Source organism: Sinocyclocheilus rhinocerous, unplaced genomic scaffold (assembly GCF_001515625.1).
Source record: "Sinocyclocheilus rhinocerous isolate Xijiao unplaced genomic scaffold, SAMN03320098_v1.1 scaffold344, whole genome shotgun sequence".
Taxonomy (NCBI): Eukaryota; Metazoa; Chordata; class Actinopteri; order Cypriniformes; family Cyprinidae; genus Sinocyclocheilus; species Sinocyclocheilus rhinocerous.
Genome location: NW_015627959.1, coordinates 249,405 through 264,774, shown reverse-complemented (window position 1 = coordinate 264,774; position 15,370 = coordinate 249,405). Strand labels below are relative to the sequence as shown.

The 15,370-nt window shown below is 37.2% G+C and overlaps 2 protein-coding genes across 3 annotated transcripts in view; one reads left to right on the top strand and one right to left on the bottom strand.

The window, feature by feature from the left end:
• Nucleotides 1-450: 450 nt before the first annotated feature.
• Nucleotides 451-11,958, bottom strand: LOC107737090 (dual specificity testis-specific protein kinase 2-like). Of its 2 annotated transcripts, none has more exons than XM_016548501.1 (10): nucleotides 11,759-11,958; nucleotides 5,362-5,483; nucleotides 5,050-5,098; nucleotides 4,812-4,958; nucleotides 3,843-3,925; nucleotides 3,572-3,662; nucleotides 3,401-3,484; nucleotides 2,664-2,750; nucleotides 2,441-2,537; nucleotides 451-1,619 (listed from the first exon to the last, which is right to left on the bottom strand). In XM_016548501.1, exons 2-10 carry the CDS (start codon nucleotides 5,454-5,456, stop codon nucleotides 574-576), a joined length of 1,779 nt encoding a protein of 592 aa, XP_016403987.1. In that variant the 5' UTR covers nucleotides 5,457-5,483; nucleotides 11,759-11,958; the 3' UTR covers nucleotides 451-573. The 2 variants fall into 2 exon arrangements, with proteins under 2 accessions (XP_016403987.1, XP_016403986.1); XM_016548500.1 differs by lacking the exon at nucleotides 11,759-11,958 and adding an exon at nucleotides 10,723-11,145.
• Nucleotides 11,959-14,699: 2,741 nt separating this feature from the next.
• The window catches only part of LOC107737091 (fatty-acid amide hydrolase 2-A), a 10,359-nt gene continuing 9,688 nt past the window's right edge, over nucleotides 14,700-15,370 (top strand). Inside the window, exon 1 of the mRNA XM_016548502.1 lies at nucleotides 14,700-14,952. Within this exon, the coding sequence (XP_016403988.1) occupies nucleotides 14,767-14,952 (186 nt within the window). The 5' untranslated portion in view covers nucleotides 14,700-14,766. The remainder of the gene's footprint in view (nucleotides 14,953-15,370) is intronic.

Here is a 15,370-nt window from a genome sequence, read left to right as displayed (position 1 = left end):
TTTTACATATTGTGTAGCCCTAAAAAATTCTGTCATTATTTACTCACCCTCATGTCAAAAACTGTACGACTTTCTTTATTCTGTAAAATAGAAAGAAGATTTATTTTTAGAATGTTTTAAACAAACATCCATACAATGAAATAACACTGACTTTCACCGTAGAGACAAAAAGCAGTGTGGCATTTTTTTCCAAAACATCGTTTGTGTTCCTCAGAATAAAGTAAGTCATACAGGTTTGGAACAACATCAGGGTGAGTAAATGACAGAATTTTTATTTTTGGGTGAAAAATCCCTTTAATTCAATGTTTCAACCCGCACTGGATCCAGTAAGATAACCATACTGACATCAGAGATGCGTCCTGACTGTGTGGCATTGCAGTTTCTGTGATGTCGCAGTGGTCATCTTTAGGTTTGGGCCTCTGGTAGGGGTAACCCTGTTATTTTTGGGTGAAAAATCCCTTTAATTCAATGTTTCAACCCGCACTGGATCCAGTAAGATAACCATACTGACATCAGAGATGCGTCCTGACTGTGTGGCATTGCAGTTTCTGTGATCTGTGTGGCATTGCATCTTTAGGTTTGGGCCTCTGGTAGGGGTAACCCTGGCTCACAAGTTGTTGTGGATGGAGCCAGACCCGTTGCTCCCCGACAGAGCAGTCCCTTTGCTGTGGCTGCAGATGCTTCCCCTCCATTGAAGTTCCTGTACGGTCGCCGCGGAGGTCCACGGCGCGACGGAGGAGCTCCACGTAGGCACATGGAAGGGAAGCTGAACCCAGCCAGACAGCAGGCTGGACAAGAAATGACATCGTCTTGTTCGTTAGTGGGAGGTAAAGGCTCCGGGGCGGGGCCTCGGTATCCATTCAGTCTTGCCCATGCCATTGGCCGCCCAGGCCTCAGCAGTCCATTGTTATTGTCCAAACGAGGAAGGGGAGGTAATAATGGTGGTCCGTTAGAGATGGGTGTAGCCCAACCATTAGACTGCAAGGACGAGGAATAAGAAGAACCGCTGATAAGCCGCTTCCCTGACATGTTTCCTTCTGCCGTGTCGGGCGAGCTACTACAGTCCATGGGCTCTGTGAGGCTCAGGCCCTCCTTCTCCACATCGTCATCTTCCTCTTCCTCTTCTAACCGTTCTAAAGACACCATATCTAAGTCCAGAATCAGGCCTGAGCCCTCCACCACGTCTTGCCGTCCTTCCACCTCTTTCTCTTTCATTCCATCTCTCAGTTCTTCAGTCCCCTCCTCCTCTTTCTGGCCCTCTTGTTCTCGGGAGGGTAGCTGTCGCTCCAGCTCGGGGGTGCACGGCAGGGAGCGACACCTTCGAGGGGGTCCTCGGAGCCCCGGGCTCCTGTTTAGTGGTGGGGAGGCACAGGGGTCTGGAGGTGGTGGAAGGGTAAAGGTAAGAGAGATGACAGATTTGCTAGGGGTGTCGAATAGCTTGATACGACCACCGTTGAGGTCTTGGCGAAGAGAGAATGGGTTGACCCGTGCAGGTGTGCCTAAACATGGTGATGTGGCAGGAGGCAATACGTCTGACTGACTACGGGACAGGCGCTGGTCACCAGGATGGCATGGCGAGCTTCTCCTCCTATACGGGCTGACGTCAATGGCAATGGGTTCTGAGTAAACCACAACAAGAATGGGTTGTCTGAAAAATTTTTTCTAGGTGAATGTTGTAAAAAAAAGGTGATAAAAAAAAAAAAGTGATTTTAAAAATGGGTAAATATTTTTCATCTTTAATTTTGAGTTCTGAAAGAATGAGCTGTTAACTGGTAAAATGTATTTAAATTAACACGTGATATACACTACCTTTCAAAAATTTGGAGTCAGTAATATTTTTTTATGTTTTTGAAAAAAAGTCTCTTTTGCCCACCAAGGCTGCATCTATTTAATAAAAAAATATAGTGAAAATATTGTAAAAATATTATTACAATTTAAAACAGCTGTTTTCTATTTGAATATATTTAAACATTTTAAAAATAACTTATTCTTGTGATGGCAAAGCTGCATTTTCAGCAGCCATTATTACTCCAGTCTTTAGTGTCACATTATCCTTCAGAAATAGTTCTGATATGCTGATTTGGTGCTCAAAAACTTTTCTTCATTTTATTATTATTATTATGAATGTTGAAAACAGTTGTGCTGCTTCATATGTTTACATTTTTTAATTAAAAAAATTTTTTTTTTTTTAAGTAGAAATGTTTTGTAACAATATTAAAGCCTTTACTGTCTTTGATAAATTTAATGTATCCTTGGTGAACAAAGGGATTAATATATATATATATATATATATATATATATAAAAATTAAAAAATCCTACTGAACCCAAACTGTTTAACAGTAGTGTATATACAGTATCCTTTATTTATTTATTACCCAATATTATTAAATAAATGGATTACACTGATTACCGGGCCCATGTTATCTGTAACATACTTACCAAGGATGACTGGAGCTTCACTCATCTTCCTCTCTCTCTCTATCCTCTCAAGTGTCAGTACTATTTCAGAGAAGGCAGGACGACTTTCTGCAATCATCTACCACAGAAAGAGGATAACAAATTAAAAACACAACTGAGAGCATGACATGGGCCATTTCATACCGTACATACTCTGTGTTTCTGAATTTCTGTATACGAGTGTATATATGCATATGTGGCTTACACTGCAGCAACTGACAGCCAGGTGAAGGAATGAAGGTGGACAGTCTCCCACCATTTGCTCAAAGGTGTCCACATCCAGTCCAAAATCCTAAAGACAAATAGACAGATGATGTTACACACATACTGCTCTGATCAGGCATCTTTTCACACATAGGCAAATTTGAGATTAATCTTGAGCTTTGCAATAATGAACACTGTGTTGCTTTCTAAAAATGTTACAAAGTAATTACATATGAAAAATCTAGCAGAGGGAGGCAACACTCTAAAAATTAGATACTGATATCTAAGTCTAAACTGTAGTGGTCATGATAAATTTAACATCAGTGGATTCCTAGATTGGATCTGGATACATTATATGGTTACTCATATGCACACACTTCATATTTAGAAAAAAAAAACATGGGAGCAAATAAAACAAATCCAAAATAATCTAATTATTTTTGCATTCATTTGATCATGTTTTAATATGACAGATACATTTTGAGTTTTAATACAATTGCAGAATATCAATATTTCAGTTATCATACCAGTTATCATTAACATTTCAGTTATCATAACATATGAAATATACACATATCAAAGGCTTAAGGCTTGTCCTAGATTAAATTTAGCTATTAATTATTAGCTATTAAAGTAATTTTGCACAGAATTTTTTTTAGGCTTAATCTATGTCTGGTAAACCAGCTACATGATTTTGTGGTTGATTCTGTGCTTCATGTGGTGGTGTGAGAGATGTACCTCTGTTCGTGGAAGGATATCTGGGTCAGCCTCAATCCGAGCAATAATCTCACAAAGGATTATTCCATATGAAAAAACATCCACCTGTGGTATAAAAATGATATGAATAATATTACACATGCACACAAGTAGAGTTAGATATTGATTTGCTAGTGTTCAAAGACAGGATACCTTCTCATTGTACAGCTCTCCTCTTAACATTTCTGGAGCCATCCAGTAGGGGGAGCCCACAACAGCCAACGGCTGCTTTTCAACACCATCACTGCAAACAAGAAAGACAAAGCATATTTTGGCTATGTTTGGAATATAGCCTTCTTGGATAGCCATTGTACTTTTGCTTGTATCTCTGGTCAAGTCCTGATCCATTTAAAATGTCATCATCAAATGCGTGTCAAAAAATAAAGCTATATTATTTGTGTGTAAAAAGGAGAGATGCACTGACCTGTAATCAGGGATTTTCTCTGCCAGCCCAAAGTCCCCAACCACAGCGGTAAAAGCACCGTTGTCACAACGGACCAGACAATTCTGTACAGTACAGTAGTATAGTCAGAGTATTTTATAAGGTATTTAATGTTAGGATATTTCAATGTTATTAATCATATAGCCTCATTTAAAAAATGCTGCAGGGATGATGTATTTTTGTAGGCCAAGACCCAAAATGAATTATTAGCATTTTAGCACTTCTGGTTCAATCGTCCTGAAGTCAATGGGTTTTTTGAATAGGTTTTTTGGTTAAAAGCCTAAAATAAGGTCTGTGGTAAGCACAAAGTCAATATATTTTAATGTTTTATTCTATGACAAAAATACATCAGTAATACCCCCTTGTGTGTTTTTTTTTAAGCTTTTACTTGTCTTGAAAAAGGTGGTTGCTAACAAGTGGTTAAATGGGACTACATAGGGTGTCAAGGATTTTAAACCTCATCACGCCAACCAGGTAAACCCATCTACTCACTAGTCTACTTTTACAGCCTCGTTATGTTTATATTCACAATCTTGAAAATAATTCCAACTGAAACTTTCAGGTAAATGTGAAAAATGAAATAGTTATCAGAAGCTTAATGGTGGTGACGTTAAAATCATGTGACCAAGGCGTTGTTTGTTCACTTTTACTTCTGGAGATTGTATTTAGGCTTCAAAATTAATCAAATTTGTGTTCCTTTGTGAATATTATCATGATGAACAAAATGTGTAAGAATCACAAACTTTTGTTAATCACAGTTTCTTTTCTGCATTAATCCAAAAGCCAATGGAAAAATCTCAATTTGTCAAGGAAACCAGGATGATGCTAACTTCTGGGTTGGCCTACAAAAATATGACAACACAGAAACGCTTTTAACACCAGCGTGCAGCAAGCACAAAATGAATAGACATAGCTGCTGGCACAATAAACCATATATAACTGTGTCTGTACCTTTGATGTAAGATCTCGATGGAAAATGCCCTTGCTGTGTAGATACTGCAGCCCTCTTGCAATTTCCAGAGACAGACCTATTCTCACGCTCCATGACAGATATATGTCACTGTCCAGCAGCTGCTCAAGGTTGCCCCCATTTATGTACTGTAAACATAGTGACATTACAGTTATCATCACATCAACCTGACAGTCCATTTACTCCTGAAGTCTGTGCATTTTCTGTGCAGTGTCTTACCTCCGTTAGAGCATGAAGCTGTCCTTCATGAACACACACACCCAAAAACCTAATGAAGATGAGAACAACTATTTATTTTCTATATTTTTTGGATGCCTTTTGTGAATACGCATCTTTAACCTGAGGTAATTTCCCAAAAGGTTAAATAAAATCTCATATTTATCAAATTCAAGTCAGACTCTACAAACACACAACCCAAGAAAAATATTATTTATAATCATTGCATTGTAGTATTTTTTTAATAATTCCATGCCTACAGAGAGAAGTATTCCCTGTTTTATGTACAAAAAGGAAAAATGCTGAATCTCACACCTGAGGATGTTAGGGTGGCAAAGGCGGTTCATGAGTTGCACCTCTCTTAGCATGTTGGCTTTGTTACTGGCCAGTGTATTCATCTTCAGAGCCATCACCTGCCCTGTGATCCTGTGCTGCACCTGCAGAATACATACACACACACTTATTCAGTGACACTAATAAAAAGTTCTCTGATACATGTAGTACACCAGAGCTGCCCAAACCAGGCCCATGACCTTTGGCCCACAATGCAACAGATGGTAGTCAACCAGAATAAGTATTTTACTGCTGCAGGTACCGCAACCATTTCTGTGGCAAATGCATTTGCAGCTTTTGACTCCTAAGTGGCGCTTTAACCATAGGCGAACATATCAAAGCACATTTTTGAAAGTAGCAGTCAACCTTGCCTTGCCAATGGGTTAGATTTGACTGTTGCAGGCAGCAAATAATCTAAGAAAAACACTGTAGTTAGAAGAATTCATATTCACAAGAACAAATTTAGTACTTCTGAACTTATGTGAATGTGTTTGTTGTTTATGTCAAGACTGTGAGCCTGTGCTTACCTTTTACTTTAGGCTACAGTACGACACATTTAACAAGTGCAGTATTATTTATGTGATTGAATCCAATGTTATAATATCCTATGTATATCACTAGAGGGTGGAAAAAAGAGGGGAAAAAAGTGATTTAGGCATTCTAAGGAATCATTTTGTTTTAATATTTTTATATTGATTTTTGAAATTATCACTGAAATGTAAATAATATGATTCAATTAGATTTTTAAATGTACATTTTAATATAATATAACTGGATATAATGCAATTTACTTTCGGCCTCTGGCCCTCACTCAAGTTTGATTTTTGGCCTTTTGTAGTAAAAGGTTTGGGTATTTCTGACTATTTAAAATCAAGGTTTTTTTTGGTCAAAGGCAATATACATTAATGTATTTTTTCCACAAATGGTTATGTTTTTCTGAATGTATTTCTATTATTGAACACAGCCTATATATACACACTCCTATACAGGAGTTAAATCTATAGGTGGATTAACATACCATGTCTTGTTCAGTGAAAATCGAAAATCGTATATTGATATCATGTGGGGGCAGTCATGGTCTAATGGTTAGAGAGTCAGACTTTTAACCCGAAGGTTGCGGGTTCGAGTCTTAGGTCCAGCAAAAATTGTCAGTGGAGGGAGTGAATAACCAGCGCTTTCTTCCACTCTCAATACCACGACTGAGGTGAGACCCTTGAGCAAGGCACCGAACCCCCAGCTGCTCCCCGGGTGCTGCAGCAATATGGCTGCCCACTGCTCCGGGTGTGTGTTCACGGTGTGTATGTTCACTACTGTGTGTGTGCACTTGTATGGGTTAAATGCAGAGCACAAATTCTGAGTATGGGTCACCATACTTGGCCACACGTCACTTCACTTCTTCACTTCACTGTATGTATAACCTGTAGTGTGCTTATCATCTCTCACATTCTTTACATATTCTCAGGAAAATCATGGATACATTCTCTCATTCAGGATAAAATCTATGTACATCTGCACAAGAGTATCTCAAGCTTTTTCTGGCCTTTCTAGGCAGAATTTCAAGCATGCATTAGACTGATTTGCCATTAAATGTGAGGCTAGTAGAGGAGTTGAGGATATAGAATCTAGGGGTGTGCGATATATATCGTCTGCGATAATATCGTAATTGTCGTTTTAACGATGTGCGATTTGACATTATCGAGAATTTTGCAAAAACCATTCAAAACATCCCTACAGAGCGCACGCATACATTACGTGAAGTCTAGACTAGTGCGTGTGCGCATTTAGTGTGTTTTCTTTCACTGTATGATTCAGTCTATTAAAATGCATTTAGAATGATCACAAATTCAAGACATGATGGCAGAAAATTTATATATTTATACCACTTCATATAGTTATTCAATTTCACACGAAGAGTGCCGTTTTTCTCCAAAAATTACCATGATTACAAAGGTGACATTGAGTTAATTAAGAGACTTACGTTTTAGACACCATATTGCTTGTTTTTGCTCTATTTCGCCAACAAAAATCATCCCGAATACAGCCACAGCGCTGTTTTGTGTCTCTGAGCAACATGACGGTGTTTCGTTCTTGAATGAATCAAACGTTTAAATGATTCGGTTCAATCGCAATGACTCACTTATTAAGAGTGATTTGCTGCCACCTGCTGGCGGTTTTAATTTCAAATTTCGGCTTTTTCTTTTTTTTTATAGATTTTTTTCATGTTTTAAATCATTTCAAATATCAGTATTCAACGTTTTATGTTTAATATATCAAAACATTATTTATGCATTTGTAATTGCAGGTTAAATGCTTGCATTAAACAAAATACATGTAAAAGTGTAAATACATCTAAATGCCACTTCAGATGCAGCTTCTGTGTTGATTTCATTTGCTTGGTAACAGCCCAAATGTCTTATTATTCTAATTCCCTGATTAAATGTAAGAATTTGACTCAAAAGATAATGGACACTTCTAGAAAAAATGGCTTTATAAAGGTAAAAATGCCCATAAAATGTAAAAATCTGTTTAAACTTATTGGAAAAGATTAATTTCTATCAGTATGAACTGACCACCACACAGAATATGAAGAATATTAAAAACATTATGAGTCAGCTGTCTTCGGCAGTCCTTAAGGTACCAGCACAACAACACACTCAGCAAAATATCGTCTAATTATCGTCATCGATAAAATCCCAGAAAATATCGAGATATTATTTTTTGTCAATATCGCACACCCCTAATAGAATCTAGTGGAGGATTGAGAGGCTGTTGGGATTTGTATGTGCAATAATGCAATAGTTGCATTAGTGTATTTAGGTTTGAATTAAATATGGCTTTGTGTATATGAGTTAGAGAGAGTTGGAGAAAGATCCAGTACAGTATGCTGAGTATTAATAGCCATTAGGGCACTAATAGGCTTTCTGGATTTCCCATCATCCCACCTAACCAGCTGGAATCCAGGACATCATCACAACATCACATACAAAACATGGGCTTCAACCACTACCATCACCAAACACCATATCATACATCATCCCACATCCCACACAAATTTAATAAATGTTGACTTCTGAAATGTTGAAAATAAAAGACAAATTACAGTTTTCTTGAGGTGGCACAAACACAAACCACTTTCATTAAAGGGATAGTTCACCCAAAAATGAAAATTCTGTAATTAATTACTCACCCTCAATGTCGTTCCAAACCCATAAAACCTTCGTTCATCTTCAGAACAAAAATTAAGGTTATGCAAATCTTCCCACACAGTGACGTAGACATGTGGGGGCGTGTTTAAACGAGCCATTTTAGGAGGGTGTGGACAAGTCTTAACTTTTATAAAGAATATCTCTTTGGATTTTAGACTTTAGTCTTTGCAACTTTACAGGTCTTCTTTATGCACCAAGACCTTGTAACACTCCAAAGAGAAAGGAAAAATTTAAATCACGTCATATGACCCCTTTAAAATAGTCCATGTGACATCAGTGGTTCAACCGTAATTTTATGAAGCTACGAGAATACTTTTTGTATGCAAAGAAAACAAAAATAATGACTTTATTCAACAATTCTTCTCTTCCGTGTCAGTGTCCTTACTATGTATCTGGGCCTGGGAACGTTTCAGTTGCATTGCTGTCTATGCAGGGTCAGAAAGCCCTCGGATTTCATCAAAAAAATCTTAATTTGCATTCCGATGATGAACGAAGGTCTTACGGGTTTGGAACGACATGAGAGTAATTAATGACAGAATTTTCATTTTTGGGTGAATGATCCCTTTAAACATTCAAAGTTGCATGCACAGCTTCCTGCAGAACGATGTATTTGTCTACTGTATAGCAAAAATATAAATATTCAAAAATGTGTGCCATAACAGCTCTGGTTTTCGTTATTTATAGAGAACAATAAAAGCCATGCATTGGACAATTTTAGACCTCTTTAGTTAGTTAATAATTTAAAATGTATGCTCACATTACTGTAGTTGTAGTAATTCTGTCAAGAACCTGTAACTAACCACTAATAAAGAACTACTAAATAGCTGTAATAAATAGAATAAACGACAGCTAATGACACCTGCAAACAAACAAAAAACTAAATGGATAAGAGAAATAACTAAATTTATATCATGGTCCACAATGTTCTTAAAAAGTATGAAAGGGGTGTCAGTTATTGAATATGGGACAATTGAACTTCAGTTGCATTCATGTTTTGCTTATATCAAAATTATGTTAAACAAATAATCAAGGCTATTTTTTCATTATTTGATTTTGAGAGGAAAAACAGAGATGCCAACTGCTGAGCTGATAGATGCAAAAACTTTCAGATGAAACCAATAGACTTGCACTTGAGACAGTCGACAGAGGAATGGGCTAATAAACACACACCCCTCTGTGAAGAGGCAGACAGATTAGGGCAGGTTGGTAATCTGATTATGCTGTCGAGTACAACCAACATGTCTTATCATTAATCACAGACACCGTTGCTCTTAACATGGACACATTGACAATGTTGTAGTATATACAACACAAGATGATTGAGATGTGATAACTAAAGCTATTACACTCCATTTGTTTGATTTTAGGATCTGTGTAGATGTTTTTAAAACTACACAGGCATTCAGATTCCAGTGTTTTCTTACAAGTTGCTTTAAACTAAAGATTTCTTTATGAACAATATGCAGAACCATTTTTAATTGTTTTCTTTCTTTGTTTTTATATTGAAATGATCATACAAAAAATCATGTTGATTATTAATTATTTTAAATATTATAATTAATTGTTGTTGTTGAGAAATTATCACACAATATAGGTTGCTTTACTATTGTGAACAGCACTGGTGGGTGCTATTCTCCAATGAAAAATATAGCCTAAAAATGGTAACATGTTAACTGGTTTTTCTTCAAGTCGAAATTATTATTTAACATCACAGTATCAACCTAAATACATTAATTTATACCAACAAAGCTTTTACTGGTAGACACAAAGTTAAAAACTAAATAAATTCATACATAAAAGCAATTAAGTTGATAAGTGTGAAAAATCTGTTTTACACACACGTAGGCTATATATAGCAACCGTGATCACCGATAATCAGTTTCTATTATAAACAATAATTTAAGGTTGTAGAGTGATTATTGGAGACTCACTAGCCTAATTAATAGTGTAGTATATATATATATATATATATACGGTATATGGGGTGTTTTAAATTATGCAAACTCCTCCTTGCTTCCATCCCAAACTTCATTTAAAGCGCATCTCATCAAAAGTTGCAACCAAATATCAATCAGGAAGAGCATGAGTCATGACCACTGCAATAAGCCTACAACAGGATAAAATGAGGAAAAGTTACCTTGAAGACTTCTGAGAAAAACCCGGAACCGATTTTTTCACAGAAAAAATCGTCAATTCGTGCCAGGCTGGACACGGCACTTCGCAGAGCCCGGTACGATGACGGCCGTATCCGGTTAGGCCCGTAAAGGGCATGCATAGGGGGTTCGCATGGTTCTTGGTTATCATCTTGATCCATAATGATGGACAGGCAGGCAGCGGGTCCCTTTAACGCAACCAAGTCCAAATATCCATATCCCGAGTGAGATGCACGACAAATAATTGCTTACAAAAACAGCTCAATAACTAATAAAAGGCCGTACAATGCTGTAAACCACATAAAAACTACCCGATTAAATATTCTCCAAAAAGGGCAGATGAACGCAAATGATGAAAAGTGCGCTCGGGCTCTTTCCGGAGTGATGCGGTTGCCATGGTTCATATTCCGGTCGGTCGCACGGTTGTTAACTCAGTCTTTACTCCAGAAAGGTCTCGCGTTATCGTCGGCAATTCCGATAAGCAGATTCCTTCCCAATATCTGTAAGTTAGCTGTAGCCGGTAGCTTCACTCCCAGCGACTTTTACTAACAAACCACCTGCAAAGAAGGGATGATGCCTCAGTATGTTTAGGCATGGACTTATGAATCACATTAAGCCGAATAAACGGCGACAGCAATACTGAGTAAAATTGTGCCAAAGATGCAGCTATAACTCATATGGGACAAATCTTATTTGCAAGCTCTTTGAATAAACATAGAATACAGCAAAATAATTCCAGTGGCTACAAGAAATGCGGTGTGTCCGCACCATCTGTCAAGCTTGGCTACAGACAGGATCCATTGCGGACTGTTGCTGAAATGACATGACCGCTAAAGGGCTTGCTGTAAATGCAATTTGCTTTCCACCTTTATCGATTTTCAAAGCGAATACCGTCAAGCAGACTTAGCTGATTATTATTTTCTATTAGACATGCGATATTATAATAAAAGCATCTTTAAGTATGGGGACGGAATGCACGTATCCGGGCCCATGCGGCTGCCCTAGAATATGGCACTGTACCTGGTTTTAGTAGGATCGAAGAAAAGACTTTCTCGTTTGGGTACCAACGTTGCATTTAGCAGATCTTCAGTGTTTTGTCAACAACATCTCATTCGCAAGCTGTCAATATCCGTCTCGGCCATTGTGAAACGCTTATGCCGCTTGTAAATTTGCCCGTTCATTGGTGAAGAATAGGGGCAGGTCTTGGCAAGGCTGGACATTGCGCGTCGAGCATGCGCAGTAAATGCTCCAACGTGTGGCCGTATGATTCTGCACTGCATTCTTCATTTTGTTTCCATAAAATAGCCGGACGCCACAGGCTGCATTTTATGTAAATTTAAGCTTAAATGAGTTTGAAAGCGGTGCACTAAGCACATCAAAAATAAGTTTTTACATTTGCCTTTATTTGTGAAATGAGCTTTCGTAATTTGGCTTCTGATTGGCTGCATAATACATCGATCAAGCATTCGAGCCAATGAGCGGCCAGTGCACTGGCTTGGCTGAACTATGATGTCATCTTTACATTTCATGTCACACTGCAACGTGCATAGACAAGCAGTCCGTGTTTTGGATGATATCATCGTCGTGAGTCAGCATACAAAACCAGGCCACTGACCCATCGTTTGAAATGAAAGTATTGCATCATATCAATTTAGTCACGGTTGTGCAATTATTTCTATGCTTCCTCTCATTCTGGTGAACTCTTCTCATCCGAATGAAGCCACTATTCTTTTACCATCTAAGCTCAGACGATTGTTGGGAAATAATTGACTTTAATTCAATTCAATTCAAGTTTATTTGTATAGCGCTTTTTACGATACAAATCGTTGCAAAGCAATTTTACAGCAAATTAAGTTTCTATATTTAGTGGTAGGCTAGCTTATCAGTGGTGACTGTCAGTTAATGTACATATTGCAGAAATGTATGGAAAAATCAATTAAAGACGTAATCAAACAGACGATGAACACTAAGTAAATTTTTTTTCTTACCCGAATTTAATAGGAGAAAATTATTGGTCATCCAGTCTTTTACATTTTAACACACTCTGTTAGCTTAGATAATTTAGAAGTTTCATCTGGTCTTGCTGAGACTACAAGTTTTTGTCTTGAGAGAATGTGTATTACTGTTGTATCATGGCGCAGTACGTTTTTCTCTAACCTTTTTCAATTTGATGGGGGCAACAGCTTCTAATGTATTAGAGAAGATAGTGCCCATGTTGCTAGTCATTTCGTCTAGTTCATGTGTATTTATGGGTACACAGAGCAGTTGAGATAAATCAGGCAGGTTATTTGTGAATCTGTCTTTGGTGGCTGGAACAATAGTTCTGCCCGGACGATAACGCAGAGCCATATAGTTAATATCAGTAATATGCAGCATGCACGATACAAGGAACTTTAATGACATTATTAAAACCTAACCCAGTGAATTTGCCCATATGCTTAACCTGAAATAGCCTATAAGATTATTTATAGTTTGAAATGTTTTCTAAAACAATTAGACTAGGTAAATGTTAAAGGCAATGTTTTTTGTGAATTTAATGAGTACATGAAAAATTCTTCTTCCAAACCGTTTTGCCTTGCCCATACTGTGTTTTTTCCCCCGCCACATTCAATTTATGAATTACTCACGTAAACAATAGCCTTATTAGCCTATATTCCTAATCCAAAACAGGAAAGTTAACAAAAAGAAGTTTGTAAATATGAATGTATTATTTAATAGAGTCAAATATCAAATGTTTAGCTCCTTACAAATAACTCTTTCCCTGTTTAAATGAACTAGGGCCTATAAAATTTAGTGTGATGCAAGAAGAAAAAAACATATTCATCAGTAATTGTATGAAATTTTATTTGAATATATGATTATATGAAATTTTTAAGAACATATAAAATGAGAATCACCAGTATGAACTCAGACAACTTTCAATTGATTGAATTAAATTCCCTGAACTTATAACTCACTGTCTAAATTTATGAAACCTACACATATTTTTGTAACAAAACAACATCAAAACAATATTATTATTACTATGTAATGTCAAACAAAATATGTTTTTTTACTTGGATAAATTTTCACTTTCAGATCAAAAAATGATCAACAGTCTAAATCTCCTGCCATGGTTCATCAATAGTTGGCAGCAGAGTTAAATGTGGGCTTCAAACCCTCATTCCCTTTTCTTTAAACTTTGGGGTTCAGTTCAGTTGTTATGTCATTTACATGTTGTCTATTTATAGTGTGTTTGTGTGTGCATATTTAGTCCTAAAAGAGTGTGAGAGCTACAGGAAATAGGCTTAATATATTTTGACACAACTGTAACTCACAGATGGAAATAAAACTGCATATCAGCCCTGAATGAAAAAAAAAAGTTTTACAATTTAAAAAAAATGTTGTAGATTTTTTTTCCTGTACAGAAAAGGTTTTTTGTTTTCGGTTGTTTTATGGCTAATGTTTTGGTTGTTAGCTATAAGGTGAGCTAGTTCATGGCTACAAGACTCCAGGTTAGTTGTAACATCAATGAAACATTTTGCAACCTACCCCAAGCAAATTTTAGTTGTATTAGTATGTTTTCTTTGAATTTCAGTATGGCTAAGTTTTGGAAGAGAAAGCCAAACTGAGTGATGTCTCTCAGTATGGCCTCTTAGGATTTCCGTAATCATGCTCACACACAAACACAAATAAAGTTCAAGTGTTCAACTTCACTTTTATTATGGCCAATTGCCATTACTGACAGAAACATGCTTGATAAAGTGGTCGTGGTCCACATAGTAATGGACTGTGTGTCAGGCTATGAGTGACTGTCATGCAATCTGTCAAGAACATGCCGGAATCATTTTTCACCCCAAAATCTAAATGTCCATATATATATATATATATATATATAAACTCAGTGAAGTTTGTTCAAAAATCTGAATAAGGTATGACTGCGTAACATTAAACTGCAGGGATTCAGTAACAGCGCTCTGCAGAGGGCAGTAAAGAGCTCATTCCTGTTAAACCAAGCTGCGTGCTGGTGTCATTGCTGCTCATTGACGATGGCTTTGACCCGATTCGAGCGGTTCTTGGGCCGATTGCTTCGAGCTGTGGTTTGGATGCTATTCGCCGCTTTTAAGTTATTTGCACCCCAGCAGAGGCATGGAGTTTCGCGACTTCCACCCATCACTAACCCACTTCTGCTGCTCTCAGCGATGCAGCTTGCCCGAAAGATACGTCGGAAAGAAGTAAGATGTTAATAAAAACTGCGTAGGCTTTATGGCTTTATAATTATTATTAACAGCATAACCGTAATGACATTTTAGTTACTCTTTGAGTGACGCTACGGTAAAGATCTTATTTCACACCCATGAGGAAGAGATACGACAATGTGAATTTTAATGAATGCTGGGAGTTGTAGTTTCAACAGTTTCAGTTTTATAGCATAGTTTATTAACAAAATATTTTGTCTTCTGATCACAGTTCTTTGTAAGTAATCAGAGTGGGACGTGTATTTGCATTGGCGCACTAGTTTAGAGGAATTCACGAGTTTCCTAGGCTGTTCAAAGGTCAGCAGTAGTTACGAAATCAATAGCTATATTGTTTAGGGCCTCCTTAAAGCCTCCTATAGGCTACTGTAGGTACAGTATGTGTATCAAGCATCCA